Source organism: Osmerus mordax, chromosome 19 (genome assembly GCF_038355195.1).
Source record: "Osmerus mordax isolate fOsmMor3 chromosome 19, fOsmMor3.pri, whole genome shotgun sequence".
NCBI lineage: Eukaryota > Metazoa > Chordata > Actinopteri > Osmeriformes > Osmeridae > Osmerus > Osmerus mordax.
In genome coordinates this window covers 13,324,275-13,346,160 of record NC_090068.1, presented here as the reverse complement: position 1 = coordinate 13,346,160, position 21,886 = coordinate 13,324,275, and the positions used below count along the sequence as shown (strand labels likewise).

At 47.7% G+C, this 21,886-nt stretch overlaps 1 protein-coding gene across 1 annotated transcript in view; it reads left to right on the top strand.

Annotated features, from left to right (window-relative positions):
* Positions 1-21,886, top strand: part of tenm1 (teneurin transmembrane protein 1) — a 99,338-nt gene that overhangs the window by 58,454 nt on the left and 18,998 nt on the right. Inside the window, exons 9-22 of the mRNA XM_067256708.1 lie at positions 777-878; positions 2,525-2,719; positions 4,114-4,314; positions 6,691-6,876; positions 7,917-7,943; positions 8,137-8,283; positions 12,109-12,325; positions 12,591-12,710; positions 12,821-13,082; positions 13,783-14,050; positions 15,411-15,554; positions 15,775-16,024; positions 16,507-16,527; positions 17,820-18,052. Coding sequence (XP_067112809.1) covers positions 777-878; positions 2,525-2,719; positions 4,114-4,314; positions 6,691-6,876; positions 7,917-7,943; positions 8,137-8,283; positions 12,109-12,325; positions 12,591-12,710; positions 12,821-13,082; positions 13,783-14,050; positions 15,411-15,554; positions 15,775-16,024; positions 16,507-16,527; positions 17,820-18,052 — 2,373 coding nt within the window. The remainder of the gene's footprint in view (positions 1-776; positions 879-2,524; positions 2,720-4,113; positions 4,315-6,690; positions 6,877-7,916; positions 7,944-8,136; positions 8,284-12,108; positions 12,326-12,590; positions 12,711-12,820; positions 13,083-13,782; positions 14,051-15,410; positions 15,555-15,774; positions 16,025-16,506; positions 16,528-17,819; positions 18,053-21,886) is intronic.

The following is a 21,886-nucleotide window of genomic DNA, read 5'->3' as shown; positions in this document are numbered from 1 at the left end:
CCTGGCTGTGCTGAAAGAGGCACCGGGCTGTTCTAACGCACTCACCTTCGCTTCCTGAGAAGACGGTTTTCTGTCTTAACCCTCTCCAGTGTGGGGTTCTCTCTCCCAGCTTTCTAACTGTTTCTTTATGATCACTGTTACCGCCAGCAACCATTACCATTATATTAATGAAAGAGCTGTAAGAATGATCTTGGTGGTGTCTGTGTTGTGTTGTGTAACTGCTTCTCTCCCTGTGTGTGTGTGTGTGTGTGTTGTGTAACTGCTTCTCTCCCTGTGTGTGTGTGTGTGTGTGTTGTGTAACTGCTTCTCTCCCTGTGTGTGTGTGTGTGTGTTGTGTAACTGCTTCTCTCCCTGTGTGTGTGTGTGTGTGTGTGTTGTGTAACTGCTTCTCTCCCTGTGTGTGTGTGTGTGTTGTGTAACTGCTTCTCTCCCTGTGTGTGTGTGTGTGTTGTGTAACTCTTTCTCTCCCTGTGTGTGTGTGTGTGTGTTGTGTAACTGCTTCTCTCCCTGTGTGTGTGTGTGTGTGTTGTGTAACTGCTTCTCTCCCTGTGTGTGTGTTGTGTAACTGCTTCTCTCCCTGTGTGTGTGTGTGCGTGTGTGTGTGTGTTGTGTAACTGCTTCTCTCCCTGTGTGTGTGTGTGTTGTGTAACTGCTTCTCTCCCTGTGTGTGTGTGTTGTGTAACTGCTTCTCTCCCTGTGTGTGTGTGTTGTGTAACTGCTTCTCTCCCTGTGTGTGTGTGTGTGTTGTGTAACTGCTTCTCTTCCTGTGTTTGTAGAAAGTATGGATGGCTGCTCCACTAACTGTCATGGCAACGGGGAGTGTGTGGCGGGGCACTGCCACTGTTTCTCCGGCTTTCTAGGCCCTGACTGCTCCAAAGGTACACTCTGCACTTCTCATCTACATGCAAAATATTCTAACGAGTCTATTCATCTTTAATGACGTGTATGTGAATAATGACCGCCTTTAGTGGGAATAGTGTGTATGTGGAAATATATTGTATTTAAATTTATTTTTTGGGTTGTTAAACCCGCAGTCATTTACAGTGTTCTTTCAAACTGTATTGTTCTGAAAAAGTCTGATTAATGAAATGGCAACGGTTACTCTACCCTTTGGTGTGTAACACTTTATATTATCAATACTGTGAAATCCATTAAGCACTAAATTGGAATATTATGTACAGGACATGAAAGCAGGACAACCAGAGCCGGTGTTGATTTCAGAGGCACTCTGTGGTCAGTGAGGTCTCTGTTAGCCTTGTCTGGTTGAAAGCCTTAATCTTTAGGCCCTGTCTCTCTCCAGATCTGGGGCCGGGCAGGCACTGTAGCGGGCATAATGTGTATATTACTGCTCCCAGTGTGGAACGGTGGCCTGTTACGGAGAGTAATGTCCGAGGCAATCTCTGCCAGGCAGCCTTCACACAGGAGGAGCACATGAACAGCCTGACAGGAGATATGGAAGCTACTGGGCAGGAGGAGAGAAGGGGAAATGGCCATGTGGTATCATATTACTTTTCCGTTTTCAGAGAGAACTGCTTCCTAGAATTGCATCTCCCTGCATCTCTGCTTTTTGTAAATACGGGGTGGGGGGGGGGTTGAAATAAGCTTCTCCAAGAGAATGAAAACGCAGGATATCAACGATGAGGGTTTAGTTGATATCCCCTTTACCCTTCAGGCACACCGCAGAGAAACATAGATTAAAAGTATATTTCTACAAACATGCCTATTAGCTGTGATCCTATCGCACGCGCTCTGTTCTGCTAGACATCTTGGTGCCTGAAGTCTGTGAGTCCTAAACTCTGCATCCGTCTGTAAATATCTGTTTTGGTGCCTAACAGAGAGAGGAGGATGCAGGTCCGGGTGAAACACTGCAAGGGGGTGAAGGTAGACGCCACGGCAACGAGAGTTAGTCTCTGGTGCCTCTCGAGTGGAATCGAAGTGGTTGAGAGATTAGGTGGATTTCACAGGCAGAGGGGACTGTGTGTGTGTGTGTGTGTGTGTGTGTGTGTGGGGGGGGGGGGGGGTGTACGTCTGTTGAGACTAAACCACTTCTATTACTGCCATCAGGGGAAACGGATTAGGTGATATCAACTCCGGGTTTGTTAGAGATCCTGGTGATGTGCGAGGTGGCTAGAGGAGACGGCTTCTGGGGAGTTTCATGTCTCCGAGGACAGGCTTCTGGGGAGTTTCATGTTTCAGAGGACAGGCATCCAGTAGAACCAGAACCAGGCCCTTCACTTTCCATTTTCAGATAATAAAAGAAAAACCTGTGTTGAGGTTAGAAGGTAGATACCTATTTGCGTTGTACAATAACAGCTTCAACCCCAGGCGTAGGTCTGTGTGGGTGAGACAGCTTTTATGAAATTACTGCAGTTTTTCGTAATTTTCTTAATGAAAAATGTGTGTTAGTGGAAGAGACAGATTGACCGTTTTCCCCCCAAAAAACGAATGGGCCATGTCCCACTGTTGAAGAATGAACAGACTCCGGCCCGGTGTTTTCTAAAGGGAGGTCTGTGCTGTGTTGCAGACTCCTGCCCGGTCCTCTGCAGTGGCAACGGAGATTACGAGAAGGGCTTCTGTCAGTGTCACCCTGGTTGGAAGGGCTCTGAGTGTGACATCCAGGAAGACCAGTGCATCGACCCCACCTGCTCCAATCACGGCACGTGCGTCAACGGAGTCTGCCTGTGTAGTCCCGCCCACAGAGGAAACAACTGTGAGCAAGGTACTGTCCTGGTCGTCACTGCCTCTGATGAGAAATCACCGTTTACACAGATCCAGGTCACAGCTGCAGGCTGGCGGGGATAGTGGAGGGTCCCTCACTGGAGGAACAGCAGCAGCACCTGTTATTCAGCTAGAAAAACACAGGTGTTGGGGTTATTAGCGGTAGCCTCTGCGTCTGTTGTCGTCTGCATCCTGGCCTTCCACTAGACACAGAAGAAGGTCTTTGTGGGTAGTTTTTCATTGTGCTTTTTAGGTCAGAATAGTAGTTCAGAAAACACAGAGATAATGAATAAAACCCCTACGCCGTATTACAGCAATTAAATCTTCTAGGTGGTTGACAGATGTCTTATATTTCTATTATTAGGTTGACCCCTCTCTGCACATAAAAGTATACACACACACACACACACATTTTTTTTTTTTACATGTCATTTGAAAAGCTTGAAGGGGAAGTAACCAGATCAATTGCTTGTCCTTATGTAGCTGTAGGGCCATTATTGGCTCAGTCAGAGATATCCGTGCCAGAGAATAACCTTGAGCCAATGAGCTGGTGATGACAGTCCAGCCTGCGAGCGTTGTAGTAATTGCTGTGGTTAACACTGAATAGATTTTCCCTTTTTCTTTTCGTATTCACATTAGTCAGAGCAGTTGATCTGTAGAGTATCACAACAGTATGTGATCAATTAGCTGCAGACACGAACTGAAGCCGCTCGTTGTTAGTTCTTCATGAGAATCGCGTTTTTGAACGGCAAACGTTTTCGTGTGTTAGTGGAGAACGATGTGGTTTCCTCTCACGGCCGCTGTTCCTAGTAGCAAACCCTTCACAGCTAGTGCAGGCTGCTCTCCTCGTGAGGCTACGGCGACACAGCTAAAATAAACAGGTGTGAGATTAGCAGGGTGAGAAGAAGATGATCTTTCCGCCTACAACTCCAGAGAGGAAGCGGAGTGTTATTAAATTATTAAAATGTTACAGTATACTGTGTCGTAGGCAGAGAGTCCACATTAATGGAAACGTTATCGTTTCCATCTCTCTCTTTTTTTAAACTTTGTTATCTATGTTTCATCTCGGTATCGCCTTCTTTGGTTGTCATTCTATTTTTAACCATCTTATTTATTCACCATGTTGCCTCTCTCTCTCTCTCTCGCCCCCTAACTCTCTCTTCCCCCCCCTCTTCTCTCCCTCTCTCTCTCTCTCCCCTCCTCTCTCCCTCATTCCCTCACTCCCTCTCTCTCTCTCCCCTCCTCTCTCCCTCATTCCCTCACTCCCTCTCTCTTTCCCCCCCTCTTCTCTCACTCTCTCTCTCTCTCCCCCCCCTCTCTCCCTCATTCCCTCACTCCCTCTCTCTCTCCCCCCCCCCCTCTCTCTCTCCCTCTCATATATATTGTCTGTGCCAGTGGACTGCATGGACCCTCAGTGTTCAGGTCATGGTGTGTGTGTGAGGGGGGAGTGCCTTTGTTCCCTGGGCTGGGGAGGTCCTGACTGCCAGAGCCCCCTCCCAGCCTGCCAGGAGCAGTGCTCCGCCCATGGCAGCTTCCTCCTGGACGCAGCAACCTGCACCTGCGACCCCGGCTGGACCGGCACAGACTGCTCTACAGGTGGGTCTGTCTCCACACACACACTCGATTCCCCTGATCCACTCTCTGTAGCCCAGCTGAACTGGCCCAGAGACTTTGAGTTTAGATGTCAGAGCTGTGACCTCTCGTTCAGCTGTGTCTGGAGTTGGTGTCAGGATGTCTGTGTCTTCAGCTGTGTCAGATTAAGGCCTAGATTGCTTTCTATCACTTCTAGTTTCACCTCTGGCCGAGGAACACACACCTGTGTGTGTGTGTGTGTGTGTGTGTGTTGTTTCAGTCAAAGTCAGAGATTTATATCCATTTGCATAGCATAACGATAGGCCTGTCTGGAAAACGACATTCTTGTGACATAGCAAGCATCAGCCATGCTCAGTAGTGACATCAAAAGGAAAATAAATATACATTTAAAACACTGGCATTAAGAAATAGCCCCAAAACAGAGAAAATTCTGTAAAAACAGTCAAACTAGCAAATGGGTCGAGAATAGCAAACCTCTCAGTGAGGCGCCTGGTAACGATCTGCCTGACCCTATCAGAGACAGACCTTCACATTCCCAGCAGCCTATCAGACAACTGAGCAGTCGTTCCTCTGACACGCTGGGTGTAAATTAACCTGCTCTCCACGACTCCAATCTCTACCAAGTTCCCAACGTGTTCCTTTATCAATACTAACATACTCTTTTCTGATGGGAACAGACGATACGTTTGTTGCCTGTTAATGACTGTTTCCTTTTCTCAAAATGGCCTCTGGGACGCCACAGGACCCTGGCTTCATCGTGACATATCCTCCTCTTGTTTGCACATTTGTACAAATCTGAAATGAATGACACCCACGCATCGTGAACTCGGGCTCCACATTTTCTGGCTGTTCGGATGCTGACGGATTCACCCCGTGATTTAAGTTGAGTTATTTGAACTCAACTCCAGTTAGCTGTGACAAAGTTACAAACTTTCAACGTGATAAATACTTCTGCCCCTTGGTGTCCCTTGGCTGATCACACGGCTTTGAGATCTGAGCGAGAGCACGACGGCTTCCGATGACATCATCGTTATTTACAGGAAGTCCAAGTTAGACGGGCCAATCACAGGCATTCATCCGCGGATGGGTTTAGAGATGAGCTCATGCCTGCCTGCCTGCCTGTGTAGTGGGCTGTCCTCCTGCTTACCTGGAGGTTCCTGCTCGCCTCATGGGACAGTATACACCCCTGTACGTGTACGTGACATATAGGAACCGTAGCAATAATAGGTAACCTTCTATCCATTCACATAGAAACCTGCCATTCATGCTCATGTTATTAATGGTGTGTGTTCCTGGAGTCGAACAGCAGGACAGACACCTTTTGAGAAGTGAGTCGGGTTTTAAGGTGAATTTCAACAACCAAGTAATCCCTCATTCTTGATTAACTTTCCTATCAAATGTGTTCTCCCTGATAGCCAAAGGGAAAGTCAGCTCATGTAGAGGCTATTTCCGTTTCCAATGAGTTGAATCGTAGCGCTGTGTGGTTTCCATAACCCCTGAAAGAATTGTGTGTTAGCTCAACTCACACTTTTTTCAGCCTTCCGAGGCAAAGTTCAGGTTTTCTATCCAGAAGTGAAAATTGATTTTATGTTCACTCAAGTGTATGCAGAATGACTTGTTACTCAGACTGTGTGTGACTGCACTGACAACATCATTGGTATGTATGAAACATTGGAAACAAAGCCGAATGCACTGAACATAGAAATCACAATGCATAATAAACCGAGTGTAGAAAGGACCCTAACACTGGAATGTGACGAAGACAGATTGCTAAATACAGTAGATGGAAATAGGAAATGTCCTATGCTTAATGGTAAAAAAAGCTGGAAAAAATCTAGATTAATAAAATGCAAATGGAGTTGTAATAGTGTGATTAAATGTGATATATATTTAAATGATAATGTTTTTTCTACGTGAGAATAACTTCTCTGTGCCTCCAGCTCTCTTCTCACCGATTCTTGATGAGGAACTTTCTATATTCGTTGAAATTATTCATTGAATACTATTAAAAATCTCAAACTTTAAACATTGAAAATGTGTTATTCCTGCAACTGCAGCACTCGAAAATGTAGGAAAAAAAGCAGGAACTTTTTCACTTCTGTTCAGAATGTCATGTGAGTTCATGCTCTGGTATTGATTCAGAAGGAGGGTTTTGTGGTGTGTGGGGGGGAACGTTTTTGAAGACCTTTCTCTCTCTCTCCCTCCCCCACTCTTCTCTCTCTCCTCCCCTCCCTCCCCCACACCACCCCTCTCTCTCTCTCTCCTCCCTCCCCCACACCACCCCTCTCTCTCTCTCCTCCCCCACCCCAAACCACCCTCTCTCCTCTCCTCCCCTCCCTCCCCCACACCACCCCTCTCTCTCCTCCCCTCCTCCCCCAGAGCTGTGCCCCGTGCCCTGCAGCCCCCACAGTGTGTGTGTGTCTGGGAGGTGTCAGTGCCAGGAGGGCTGGGAGGGTCCGGGCTGTGAGCAGCAGGCGTGTGACCCCCGCTGCCAGGACCACGGGCAGTGCCGTGGCGGCCGGTGTGAGTGCCTCCCCGGCTGGGAGGGAGACAGCTGCAGCATAGGTGAGCCAGCCACCGAGCCGCTCCGGAGCACCGCTCGCCACGGGCGCCGCCTTTAGGTTTATAGCATTCAGCGTTTTCCCCTCTGCTTGTTTGTAAGCGTGCGCCCCCCCCCTCAGGTGGAGGGGGCGCTGGGCGAGGCGATGGGGGTGTGGCACGGAACCCTAACCCTCTTCTGGCTCGGGTTCAATGATGTCAGTGCTCTGTCTGTCAGTTATCCAATTCATCCACTTCAGAGCAGTTATTTTGGAATGGAAACACTAAGGAACAATGAAACTGTTGCTTGCTGCCAGGCAAATTTTCCATCAACCATGCCCTTCTCCCCAGAGAACCAGCATTTTTTCGACTCGTAGCTGAATAATTTTGCTCTCGAGTTCTAGCGCAGTCAATTAAAGCAGGAGCACCTTGATAGGCCACTGCAGTTTGTCATTGTGCACTGATGGAATTGGCCAATTCCAAGTGACTGAAAGCCCATTTTAGGAGATGCAGTGAAACTTTCAAGAGTTGAGAAAGGAAGGAAAAAATAACCCTGTGAAACACTCTTAAAAACGTGCTATTTGCGATGGGGTATTCGAGACAGTCGTTGCACCTTTGTGGCTGTGTGAATCCAATCATGAAGCTAAGCTCCTAGCACGTTAATAAGATGTAATTATGTCTTCATGTGCCATCATGCGATCACGCATCTTTGTGCGTCAGTAATCTAACCTCACAACGGTTTCTTTTCTCTCTCTTTCTCTTCTCTCCATCTCTGTCTCTCTCTCTCTCTCTCTGTGTCTCGCTCTGTGTCTCTCTCTCCTCTCTCTTCTCTCTCTCTCCTCTCTCTTCTGTCTCTCTCTCTTCTCTTTCTCTTCTCTCTCTCTCTCTCTCTCTCTCTCTCTCTCTCTCTCTCCTCTCTCTCCCCTCTCTCCCCTCTCTCTTCTCTCTCTCTCTTCTCTTTCTGTCTGTCTCTCTCTTCTCTCTCTCTCTTCTTTCTCTCTCTCTCCTCTCTCTGTCTGTCTCTCTCTCTCCTCTCTCTCCTCTTTCTCTTCATGTTCCTGTGACAGCGCATTACCTGGACCTGGTTGTTAAAGGTAAGATTCCATTTTTTTTTTCTTCTCATCTATGTGTTTGAAGAGTTAACCACCTGTCAGGTGCTGGAACGCATGAAACGAGACCTGCTTGACGTCTCCTTTGACTTCCCTCCCCCTCCTCCCCCTCATCCTCCTCCCCCTCTCCCCCGCTCCCCTTCCCCTCCTAACCCTCCCCCTCCCTCCTCTCCTGCAGACGGCTGCCCGGGGCTCTGCAGTGGACACGGGCGCTGCACCCTGGAGCAGAGCGGCTGGCACTGCGTGTGCCAGGCCGGCTGGAGCGGCGTGGGGTGCAGTGTCGTCATGGAGACGGAGTGCGACGACAACGCCGACAACGACGAAGGTGAGGGGGGGAAGGTGAGGGGGGGAGGTGGGGGGGGGGGAGGTGAGGGGAGGGTCGCGGCTACGTGGCTGTCAGCCACACCCGTCTGTGACTCGATAATGATTAATGTTCCTGACCTCTGGGCTCTGGTGAAGGTCAGTGCTGAGGAATCCTCAAAGATGTCACCCTCCCATCTTTCCTCAGAGTAGAAACCCAGGAAAGCCTTCTACCCTTTTCTCTTCCTTTTCATTTTCTTTCCCGTTAAATCTAGTTTTTGGACGAGACTTAAAGAGCAAAGGGACCTCTACTTTCCCTCAGTAATTTGCTGATGCTGTGCAGCCGGGGCCCTCGGAGGGTAGAGGCTGGTGTGTCTCCCCTGGACGACGCCTAGGGAAGCTGCTCTGGAGATCAGGTTCACTGCCCATGTCTTTGAAGGAGCTTGTGAAAGATGTTTGAAAGGCCTGCAGTGAATGTCAGCTGTGGGACGGTAACCCAGTTGTGAGTTGTGAGACTCTCATGTTGTTGTGAGACTCTCATGTTGTTGTGAGACTCTCATGTTGTTGTGAGACTCTCATGTTGTTGTGAGACTCTCATGTTGTTGTTTGCAAAGTCAAAAAGTGGTGAAGAGTCTAAGCTGTCGTTTCTGAAATGCGTCGAAGGGTCATTGGTCCGTTCTTCTACAGATTTCGAACACTTTCATCCATTTAAACTGATGACTACAGTAGAAAAGGACATATGGCTACTAAACAGGAGTAGGTCCCATACCTTCTGATTAGATCCAGTTCTGTTGTAGGAGCAGCACACCTAGGAGAGATAAGAGCACAAATGTGGGCACTTGAATCCAGCTTCAGGCTGGAAACAGAGATGAGTTATTTCATTTTACCTCCCCCCTCTCTCTCCACAAGGAGTCTAAACCCTCCTTCTACTACAGGGAGGAGCCCAGTTCTCCCCTGAACATCCTGAGTCCTTAATCATCTTCTTCATCAGAGGAAGACAAGAGGGAGCCAAGCCAGGGTTTATTTCGTTTTTGTTGTTTTGTTTTTAGACACATTTTCAGCACTGTGTGTGTCTTAACAGGAGTGTGTGTGTGTACAGTACGTGTGGGTGTGTGTATGTGTGTGTGTGTGTGTGTGTGTGTGTGTGTAAAGTATAGGCAAATTGGTTTTCATTCCTGTGTGTTTTCGTACATCATAAATCATGCAGTATATCATTTCCTCAGCCCTTCATCCAATAAAAAAGATATCACATTCACTTCAGCAATATGCCCCCATTATGGAAATGAACTCTCACTCTGTCATTCCACACCCTAATCCAGTTTACTCTGTTACAACTCTCACTTCAAAGTTACTGGCCCTGGACTGTGGGTAATTCACATGAGTGATGTGAATCTTGAGTGATGTACATTCATTTGGCCTCCTTTGATGTGATGGGAAATAGCACAAGGTTCAAATTGCCCAGACACTTCGACAAAGGAGTGGAGGAAATAATCACCTCATGCCAATTACGTCCCAGACAATATACAGACATGTCAAAACCCCAGAACTTATTCCTATTTTCATCTAGGCCCAGAACTTCATTATAAATACCATTTATATTCTACATGAAGCCTCATCAGCGGCATGATCATCTGAAGAAGAGCGGTGATTAAGAGAAGAGATAATGGCTTCTCCAGCCATCTGTAAACGAGTCAGAGTAACCACCTAGACGGCCAAGGCTGCCCCCACCATCACCAGAGGGCTGCCCCCACCATCACCAGAGGCTGCCCCCACCATCACCAGAGGCTGCCCTCACCATCACCAGAGGGCTGCCCCCACCATCACCAGAGGGCTGCCCTCACCATCACCAGAGGGCTGCCCCCACCATCACCAGAGGGCTGCCCCCACCATCACCAGAGGCTGCCCCCACCATCACCAGAGGGCTGCCCCCACCGTCACCAGAGGCTGCCCCCACCGTCACCAGAGGCTGCCCCCACCATCACCAGAGGCTGCCCCCACCGTCACCAGAGGCTGCCCCCACCATCACCAGAGGGCTGCCCCCACCATCACCAGAGGGCTGCCCCCACCATCACCAGAGGGCTGCCCCCACCATCACCAGAGGGCTGCCCCCACCATCACCAGAGGGCTGCCCCCACCGTCACCAGAGGCTGCCCCCACCAATACCAGGAGGGGCGGGCCTTGCTCTAATAATGCCTATTCCAGTGGTTCTCAACCCTGGTCCTCAAGTACCCCCTGTCCTGCATGTTTTAGATGTTTCTCTGCTCCAACACACCTGATTTAAATGAATAGTCGTTAGCAGGCTGCATAACTAGATAACGACCCATTCATTTGAATCAGGTGTGTTGCAGCAGGGAAACATCTAAAACATGCAGGACACGGGGGTACTTGAGGACCAGGGTTGAGAACCACTGGCCTATTCAAATAATGCTGCAGGTGCAAAGAATATTCATAAAAAAATAATACAACACAAACAATAACGTAACATCGAAAGGTGCTTTCCATATGATTGTTAAGTTAAAAGATAGCTAGCGAAAACCTGGACCGAGAGTTTGTAGATGATGGCCATGGTTGTTTTTGTCTAAAGGAGTCCTGCTCAGCCAAGCAGCTTTGTGTTGGGCGCTGTGCCTGGGCTGCTTTGGCAGCCTGTTACCACAATATGGCACCTGGCCCAGACGTTCTGTTCCATTATGTGAGGCAGTCATTTGCTGCATTAAAGCTTGTCAGTTTCCACATATTGTGTCATTAGACATTATTACACGCTGTTGATATACAGTAGTCACTTCATAATCTTTCTAATGTCATAATAGAAATATTTGGGTGGATGCAACCATACCTAAGTGCAGGGTATTTAGTTTGTGTATATCAATTATTTATAGGAACAAAGTCACTTTTGATAAGCCTAATGCCATTAATGTTGTTTAATATTAATAACCTAGCACTTTTACTGGTGCATTGTGTTTAGTGCCAGGAAAATGATAAATGCCTGCATCAACTTAACCCCTGTCACAACAGTCTATGGGCAGCCTGTGGGCCTAATGGACTTACTGCCTTGCGCTTGCAGAGACCCAAAAGTGGTTGACATTAAACAGCATTATTAGGAAATGTGGTGCACAATTCAAGAACAGAAAGTGCATAATAGTGTATCAGAACGCAATATATCCAAAGTTTTGGCTGTTTGTCAGTTTAGGGGCTAGAATATTATCATTCATCAGCTTCTCAGTCCTTCGCTTCCTCTGTCGGGTTCTTTTAGACCTCTGTCTGTATATCTGTCTATTTATCTCTTTGTATGTCTATCTGTCTCTACGTCTGTGGGTCTATCTGTCTGTCTGTCTGCCTTCATCAGCTTCTCAGTCCTTCGCTTCCTCTGTCGGGTTCTTTTAGACCTCTGTCTGTCTATCTGTCTATTTATCTCTTTGTATGTCTATCTGTCTCTACGTCTGTGGGTCTATCTGTCTGCCTTCATCAGCTTCTCACTCTCAGTCCAAAAATCATCTTGTCCCGTCCATCATAGCTGCATAATTACGTAAAAAACTCGATATTAAAGTGTGGGTTTTCTCCCCTATTTCTGAGAGCTTCATCGATTTTATTACGTACTGGATCATTTGAGCAATTTGATTTACAAGTTGAACCGACTTAAAGAATTCCATCTCAGATTTGGACGGTTTCAGGCTTCTAATACTATATCATAAGCTACTCTAGGAAACTATGATATCTTACCCTCCTTAAAGTGCTGTTTGCCCGGTCTCTGGTCAAAGTGGTCTCTCTATCATTAGAGTCATTGATGTGCTGTGCAGTGAAGGACCTTGTTGAGATTCCTGTGTACTTACCTGAATGTTGTTGCTCTCTGTAGACGGTCTGACTGACTGTGTGGACCCAGACTGCTGTGTCCAGCCCAGCTGCCAGGCGGGCTCGCTGTGCCAGGGCTCCCCAGACCCCCTGGACCTGGTGCAGACCAGCCTGGCACCCTTCCCCTCACTCCTGTCACGCCCCTTCTACCACCGCATCCACTTCCTGGTGGGGAAGGACAGCACCCACGTTTTCCCAGGAGACGTCCCCTTCGACAGCAGGTAGGACCAGGGCCCCCCCCCAGGTGCCTTGCTGCAGTGTTATTATATGATTACATTTAGTCATTTAGCAGACGCTCTTATCCAGAGCGACTTACAGTAAGTACAGGGATATTCCCCCCGAGGCAAGTGCCTTAGCCCAAGGACACAACGTCGTTTTGCACGGCCAGGAATTTAACCAGCAACCTTCTGATTACTTGCCCGATTCCCTAACCGCTCAGCCATCTGACTCTGTGTACCTGACCCCTCCCTCCTGTGTGTCTCCAAGCCGAGCCGTGGTCATCAGGGGTCAGGTGACGGCGCAGGACACCACTCCTCTGGTGGGGGTCAACATCAGCTTCCAGCACCACCCCGAGTTCGGCTACTCCATCAGTCGCCAGGACGGCAGGTGGGTGGTGGTCTCTCCCCTCATTCAGCCTCGGGGCTGCGTGACCGGATTTAACCTTTGACCGTCATCCCAGAACTCACCCTGTTCTGGCTGGCTTTTCTCCACCCTAGTTTCGACCTGGTGGCTGCCGGAGGCATCTCGGTGTCCCTGGTCTTCCAGCGAGCCCCCTTCCTCACCCAGACACGCACCATCTGGTTACCGTGGAACCAGTTTGTGGTGGTGGAGAGGGTCACGATGAGCCGGGCGGAGAGACGCCCGCCTGCGTGCGACCTGAGGAACCTGGTCAGCCCCTACCCCCTGGTCCTGCCCTCCCCCCTAACTCGCTTCTCCAGCGCCTGTGAGGAGAGGGGCCCTGCTGTGCCAGAGCTGCAGGTACAGTAGACCACCAGGACTGGTGTTGCTTTACGTGAGACATGGTGTCTCTCTACCTGAGACAGCATCCCTAACCTCTCCTTCAACACCTCACAACAACCTGAAACTACACCACTAATATCTCCTTCAACACCTCACAACTCATACAACGTTATACACTGCTTGCGTTGGAACGTTAAGGGGTGCAGTTCAGATGGAATCGTTTTTTGAGAAATGTATGTTTTGTTTCCCTGCACTGTCTCATTTTCACCTGTCTTATATTGTACCTGTGAAGCTGTCTTCCAATCTCGCACTAATCAGTTTCTGGAATGCTGCATATATATATATATATATATACACACAGCTCTGCCATCTGCTCGCTCGACTTTGCATTCCCCTGGAGGTCTTTTCTCTGCGCTGCCATGGGCTCCGCCGCGCGTAGACGTCCTAGTTTGTTGTGAGAGATAATGAAACTGAAGCAGATTTTAATGAGCACCCGGATCACCGTGATTGAAGCTGTGAGCAATGAAGGGTGGATATCGGGGTGAGACTGTCAGACGTAATTAAAATGTCCTCCACCATGTTGCTAACGATACAGGGGTACGGTGTTCCCTGTGTTTGTGTGTTACAGGGTTAACATCTACTGTGCGTTGCTTTGACGACGTGTGGTAATAATAGATAACTCTAGCGTAGCTAACCAGAATAACCGTGTCCTCCCCAGGCGGTCCAGGAGGAGATCGCCATCCCTGGGAGCTTTGTGAAGCTGAGCTACCTGAGCACCCGCTCCCCAGGGTACAAGTCTCTTCTGAGGATCATCCTCACTCACACGGCCATCCCCCCGGGCCTGGCCAAGGTCCACGTGTCCACCTCCATCGAGGGACGGCTCTTCCAGAAGTGGTTCCTCGCCGCCCCTAACCTGGTGTACGTGCTGGCCTGGAACAAGACGGATGTGTATGGGCAGAAGGTTCTGGGCTTGGCCCGGGCACAGGGTGAGGAGGGTCGTTATCTCTGCTAGTTCTGCTTCTGGACAGATTCTGGACAGATCGGCTGCGCGGCTTGCAGTTTTCTGGGGGGGTTGTTTGTTTTCTGTGGTGTGAGTTACTGTACTCGGATACCCTCCTGGGATTACTCTGTTTACCATTTTTATAGTGGTAGACTTTTGTTTTATGTTCTGTAAACTAAGCATTTCTGTTTAAACAATAATACTTTTTAAACGTTCAATTAATGTCAGGAGACTTTGAAAGCAGGTCAACACAATCTGTTCTTCTTTTTTGAATGATTGTAGAATCACACAGTTTGATCGGAGAGGTCAGATGATCAGTGTAATAAGAGACAGATGAGAGCTATGTTTGTTCTTCATCTAGTTAGTCAGGTTAACTGCTGAGGGTGGCAGTGTTTTGCTTGAGTGTTAGAGGCAGGGGAAGCTGGTGTTTTCTTCTTGATGCTCTAAGTAATAAGGATTAGAGGGAGGGAGAGAGAGAGATCACCATGCCCCCTACTACTACCAGATAAAGTGCTTCATGATTGCTGGTGTTGGAATCCTGTCTCAGTGAGAACCCTGTCTAATCTTCACTTTCTAATCCTTGATGGTTTTGATACTCAGTGGGGTAATGATGTCTGCCTTGGTCCATTTCTCTGTAAATAACGTTGAACACATGGCATATTTTGAAACGACATCACGTCTTAATTGGAATTCAAAACACACTATTTGTTGTTGTGCGCAAACATAACCCACACAGCATGAGTGCCCGAGATAAGGATATGACGAAAATATCTAATTCATTTATCTGGATGCACCCGTGAGATTGGAGCTCAACCACAAACCCCATCGACTCTCTTCTGTTTCTCTCCCTCTCTTTCTCTCCATCTCCCTCTCTCTGTTTCTCGCTGAAACAGGCTGATCCATCCTATTGACACAAGTTGCAACATGTAACAACTGCGTAACTGGCTGTGCTCGGCTTGTTGTGTGCAGCTTCCATATTGACTTCACGTGTGCGTGTGTGCGCGGGAAGATGTGATTCTAAGAGAGACGGAGAGAGACACGGGGCACTCAAACTGTGTATCCAGCGGAGCATGATGGTGTCAGTGATGCACGACCACTGAGGCGCCCGTCTGCTAGCTCCCCCCCTGCCTCCTCCACAGCCTTGCAGAGCCGGCATTCTAACCTGCGTGCCCAACGCAACAACCGCTGATTTACTGTCATTTTACACCGCGACAGGAAGCGGAAGCACCGTGGCAAAAAACATTCGGCTCATTTGGAATGTATTGCATCGTAAACGCCTCCGCAGCCGGCGTGATAAAAGCATGGAGATGTTTGTTCGTCCCAGTAATGCCTGCCTTTCCTTCCAGTGTCTGTGGGCTACGAGTACGAGTCGTGTCCGGACATGGTGGTGTGGGAACGGAGGGTGGCTCAGCTGCAGGGCTTCGAGATGATCGCCTCCAGTCTGGGAGGCTGGTCCTTGGACAAGCACCACATCCTGAACCTCCACAGCGGTGAGATCTCCCCCTGGCTCACTGCGACACCAAGCAGCCACCAGAACACCCCACCCTTTCACACCCCAAAGAAGTTACCTTTAAACGACACCTGGCCAGAGAGGCAGTCTTTATTCCAGCTGTGTCAACATTAGTCCAGATTCTCCCTCCCGATGACACAACCGACTCTCCGGTCGGGTGTTTCTGGAGATTCTAAGTCCCGCTGCTCTGACTGTTCCAGGAATCTTACACAAAGGAACCGGGGAGAACGTGTTCATCTCTGAGCAGCCTCCAGTCATCCACACTGTGATGGGTTTGGGGACAGCGAGAGCCATCCCCTGCCCCAGCTGCAACGGCCCCGCCCAGGGCAGCAAGCTCTACGCCCCCATTGCCCTCGCCTGCGGCTCTGACGGCAGCGTCTACGTGGGAGACTTCAACTTCATCCGGAGGATTCTTCCCAACGGTTTCGCCATCAGCATCCTGGAACTGCGGTGAGTGGAGAGACATGTTTTTCATGCTGGCTGTTTGCTGCTTCGAACTTAGGCGAACTTACACTCCAACAATCCTATGATCCTTAGCTGTAAGGATTATTGAAAGGACTTTTGGAGAAAGTTGAAGATTTGTTTGTGGGGGGGTGTTTGCGAGACCTCAGAGGTGTTAATAGTCAGTTGGCTGAGCGGTGAGGGAGTCGGGCTAGTAATCCGAAGGTTGCCAGTTCGATTCCCGGTCATGCCAACTGACGTTGTGTCCTTGGGCAAGGCACTTCACCCTACTTGCCTCGGGGGAATGTCCCTGTACTTACTGTAAGTCGCTCTGGATAAGAGCGTCTGCTAAATGACTAAATGTAAATGTAAATGTTAATTTTCAAGGTTGGGTGGTAAAATATGACGAATGCTATATGTGGTGCAAATATGAACATACATTTTCAAGCAAAAATAACACTTGTCATCTTTATTTTCTCCTTTTCTGCTAGGAATCGAGATGTCAGACACAGGTGGGTGATGGTACAAATTATGAAACGTTTCTTTCATACCAGACTGAAGGACACTGTGTTTCAGCTATAAACCCAAAGCTGTGTCTACCGCTGAAAGAGAGATGTTCTCATTTGGTCACAGGCTAAAGGGTTTGAGGAAGGAGTCAATATGGAAGTGTATTGACCTGGATTTAAAGGTAGCGGGATTAGAGCAGGGGCTATCTTTGGACTGGGAGCAGAAGAGAGGGTGGAGGTCTTTAAAGGGTTCCTCTTATCATAGACAAGCTCTCCTTTCATGTGTGTTCAGATGGAGGAGCCCCTGCTGAGGAGCCTCTGTTGTGCTTGTGTAAGCTTCACAAACTCCCCCAAACAGCTCTTATGTCAATCCAGAGATACAATTCTCTAGCTGTCATGTCTGCAATTGATTCCTTCTCAATCAAACTAAAAAGCAGTGAACTTGCTGGACTTTCTCCTTGGTGTGAAAGGGAGACTGGCACAAATCACTACTGAAGCGTAGTCATTCGAAAAATGATTCCCCTGTACGAATCATCATCCATAATCTTAGCGTGGTGTTTAGGGAGATCGTTCCTGGTTACATAGAAAGGAGCCGCCAGTGAGCAACCTAGCCCTCACAGTCCGATCCTGTATGCTGCCAAGGCTCATGTTACACAGGTACTTAAATCATCTCCATCATCCTGTCATGGTTTTCGACCACTTCTGTCGCTGTGCAACTTCATGCGATCTGTCAGAACGCGCGTTGCCCGGGTTTAATCATGTGTTTTCATGAAGAGACTCCTAAAGGAAGAGAGGTGGGTTGGCAGATGCTGGCTTCCTGTAAGTCAGAGGATAATTCATGTGGTGATGCCTTGATTCCTCTTGAGAAGCCGTTTAACACCGAATACTGTCGGTGCTCATTTAGGTGGTGTTTAGATACAAGGTAACTGGCTCTTCTGAGATTGAACGCTATCCAAGTTCAACACATCACGATGATAATCCAGCCATTCTTCACTGACAACAGCATGGTCCTTTTCTTGTGACAGGAAAGCAGTGATTACGGTTTGCTTTGAAAAAATGTCTATACAGTACTGTGCAAAAGAATTAGGCACCCAATATGTTTTACATTTTTATATATAATTTTTTTGGACTTCTGCATTTGTGAATCAGTATTAAAAACAATTTTTTTATTGTTATTTCTTAAAGCATTTTTTAACATTTAACTATTTAAATGTGTTTAATTGTGCTGAAGACTTTAGCACAGTTGTACTGTATATATTATTTATATATTTTGATGTTGTTACTCCCCCCCCCCTCAGTACCAGCCCAGCACATAAGTACTACCTGGCCATGGACCCAGTGAAGGAGGCCCTGTACCTGTCCGACACCAGCAGCCGGAGGGTGTATCGCCTCCGCTCGCTCACGGAGCCCAAGGACCTGGCCAGGAACGTGGAGGTTGTGGCAGGGACGGGGGACCAGTGTACCCCCTTCGACCAGGGCCACTGCGGGGACCGGGGCAAGGCCACCGACGCCTCCCTCAACAGCCCCAGAGGTACTCCTGTCCTCTTCGCTGGTTTCATTTTCTTTTTGTTTTTAGTTTTTGCAGGGATCGCGCACACTGTTAAATTCAGCTGTACTCGAGTTAGCTAGCAGCTGATGTGTACGGTGTCCCTGAGCAGACAGATAAACCACAGAACTATAAATACACAATAAAACAGGATTTTTTATGTGTAGTTTAGGTCCTGTTGAAGGAAGGGGATCAGAGAGGGAGATTTATCTTTCATATGGAGCTTCTTAGCCTTCATCCTGAACCTCAGAAGATTGGGAATATTGACATATATTATTATCCAAGGTCAAACATACCTTTGCCGTGTCAATATAATGTCCTTGAAAAAAGGTTTAGAAGGTGAGGATTTGTCCACCAGTGACGATGCGTTCGTTGTCTGTTCTCAAACACAGCCAGCTTGGAAGTTCAAACAGAGTGTCTCCATTTTGCCGGGCTTGAAATTTTTCCTCTCCTCAGCTAATATGTGTCAGAGCCAAATTAGGCTCCCAGCAATGTGGGCACATAATTTCGACTGGCTTCAGCCAGGCCATGATGTTCTGGATCAGGCACTGAGACACTATTAATTCCCATTTCATTCCCTCCCCCCCTCCTCCTCTTATCTGCTGGGCAGGTCCAGCTTAGTTAGGACCACACAGCCTAGGATGGCACCAATGGAAATGAATTCTGCTGCTCCTCCACGGCACAATAGCAGGATTGCACGGCCCCACAGGCGCCAGAGTAATGCCTTTATCAGGTGATAACACACAGTGGCTGGATCACAGTCCTTCACACATCCAGGAAGTGACTCACGCCTTCCTCGCGCTCGCCAGCGCAGCTCTGCCGCAGCACGTAACACATTCCCCGCTAGTTGATCCACTACCGGGGCCCGGGGATAAACAGAACTCGCTACGGCAGCAGCCAAATCAAAACAGAGCTGTTACTGTACAAGCGATGGCCGTGGGAGGGAACTGTTCCTATATCAGGAAGCTGGGTGGGGAGTGGTCAGGTGGGAGCGGTGAGGGAATCGGGCTAGTAATCCGAAGGTTGCCAGTTCGATTCCCGGTCATGCCAACTGACGTTGTGTCCTTGGGCAAGGCACTTCACCCTACTTGCCTCGGGGGAATGTCCCTGTACTTGCTGTAAGTCGCTCTGGATAAGAGCGTCTGCTAAATGACTAAATGTAAATGGTGCGGCGTAGCTTGCCGTGCATCATCCTGCACCGAGCCGCGCGGCTGCGTAGCATTAACCTTCAGGAGTAATGAGTGTTACTGCGTGTCGCCGATACAGATGCAGTCATTGTGCAGTTGGTTGGTGCAGGCTTGCCAGCTGTTCATTGATATTGATGTTGTATCGACACCCTGCTCAGTCCTACGGTTTTCACAGTCTCCCAGCAGCATATAAAACATTAGAACTATTAATTATAATCGCTCTCTGAACCATGAAACTACAGAAACAGTTCGTCACTGTCACCCCGGCTCTGCAGTTGGATATCGTTTGGGCTGTTTATGCTGCTCTGTTTTGGAATGCATAAATTGAGCACTTAGAAACAAAGATTAGGATTATGTTTATCCTGTCGCCAGCGTCTTTACTGTGACTGGCTATCCGTGGCCAAGATCATGCTTTTATTCTGAAGAGGTGTTATTTTTGGAAGAAGTAAACCACATCCCATTTCCACCGTGAACGTTATTATTTATGCTTGTTCGGTTTATCCAGCGTGGTAAGCTGTGAGAGCAGGTTGAACACAGGAAGTGGCCGTGTTGGGATCACATCTGTGAAACAATCTAGTCACTGCGGCTCTTTGACTGCGTGTAAAACTTCATCGCCGTGTCTTTAAATCTTTATGCCCTTCAAACTGCCGTACAGTCGATGAGCCAACACCCAGAAGAGAACCGAAGCCTGGCATCCGTTTACTTTCCACGCTGTTAACCCCTATTTAGCTGCTCTCGCGGTACACAGTGACATCTCACCTCACAGCGCAGCCTATCGTAACCCCGGTTATTAGCCTGCGAGCGGCCGGGTAAAGCGCTTTATTAATTATTTTTTTGTTCAAGACAGCCTGGAGGAAGAAGCTAGATTATGAAAGATGGCTTTGCCGTACTTTTTGCTAAATCAAGCAGTGAATCAATTAGGTGTGTTGGCGGGTCTTTATCTGATGATTTGTCAGTGTCAGAGAGATCGGGACTGTTCCTTCTTCACCCTGTCTGGCTTTGTGATTGACAGGGGAGGGCGTGAACAGTACTAACGGATGCCTTTCGACACTTTCTCCCTACGTTGTCTGGGTTAAGGAGATGGCAAAGATGGTTTAAAAACACACCAACATACTCTCCAGGTAGATTGTAGAAATGTATTAGAAAAAGAAAAAAAAAGTGTTTTTTAAGACTGTGTGGTCTGCAACTGAGTATCACGCCAAACAAGAAACTGCTGATTACTCAAACTGGCTGAACCTGAGCGCTGTAGAGAGGTGTTGATTAGTGCCACATACTGTGTGCCATGTGACCCAAGTGACATCATCGCAACAGTACCCAGATCTCTCACATCGAGTGTTACTGTCCCGTTGGAGGAGAGCAGAGTTCTGGAGTCGTTCATGACAACAGGACGTCTCTGGAAAGAGAAGTCAGTCCATTAGATGACTGCAAACCCAATGATACCATCCGAGAGTGGTGCATCTAAACAGAAAATAAGTAGATTTCCAAGAGGCTTTTACACATAGGGCACGTGGAAGTGACTAAGGCTTTTAAGGGTGAAAGGATGCTTTTAAACGAAAGATAAAAGCCGTATTTCATGACTGGTATGAACCTGACACCCGGTTCATAAGCTTCAGAAATCTACTCAGGTGTACTCAAAATAATGTGCTTTTAAGAACATCTTGCCTCAAAAGATGAAAGTAGCGTACTTACAGTAATAAATGACATCTTGTGAATATGTAATGATCTGGGTTCAGACAGTCAGGAGTATCTTTAGACCCACTCAAGTTTTTGGAGAATTTGTGTCTTGCTCCATTCATGTTGAACCTTAATAGAAAATATCAAGATATATAATAAAATTGTGATTATCTGTGAATACATTATGGAAGAAATTGGTACAAAAAACGTCCCTGAAACAGTAATATGCAGTATTACCTTCCCTACCTGTTTTACTGTGTTGCAGTACTTTAGGACTCAACAGTAGTTACCTCGTACCACCGCTATCTATCACAAACCCTCAGAAGGTCATTTTACATTAAAACAAAAAGAAAATAACCCAACAACTACTTACTTATAAAATATATGTTGCTTATAAATTATCTTCCGGTGAAACCTGAGAGGTTACAAAAAGTCTTATAAAAGGGTTAGTTCAAAACATTAACTGCATCAGTCATTTTATGTGGTTGTTAGCTTGATACTGTAATCAAGGTATCACCCAGGCTGTGATGTGCTGTACTGTAGGGAGGAAAAGCCTGTTCAGTAACTGAGCTCCCTGTTTACTTAACTGTCAGCACTGGATTCATATCGATTGAATATATGCAGATGGATCAATTACCACCGGAAAAAAACCACAGCAACACACAAGGCATTGATTAAGTATTTTCATGACTTTGCAGGAGAGACTGCTCGACTATAAAACACACATCAGCATTTGCCTCTTGACTAGCAGTTAAATAAGTTTCATCCAGCAGATGTAGGTCAACCTGTGTTCTTCTCAAATGGGTCACGATGTTCTGCAAACAGCGTATCAATAGTTCAGGATGCTCTTCACAATCGTGTTTGTACCAGTATTCACACTGTACAGGTTGCACTTGTGTCATTTCCTGACCTGTTACCTTAGGGGTTGTTCTTCAGTACAATAAATCTTCAGTATAAT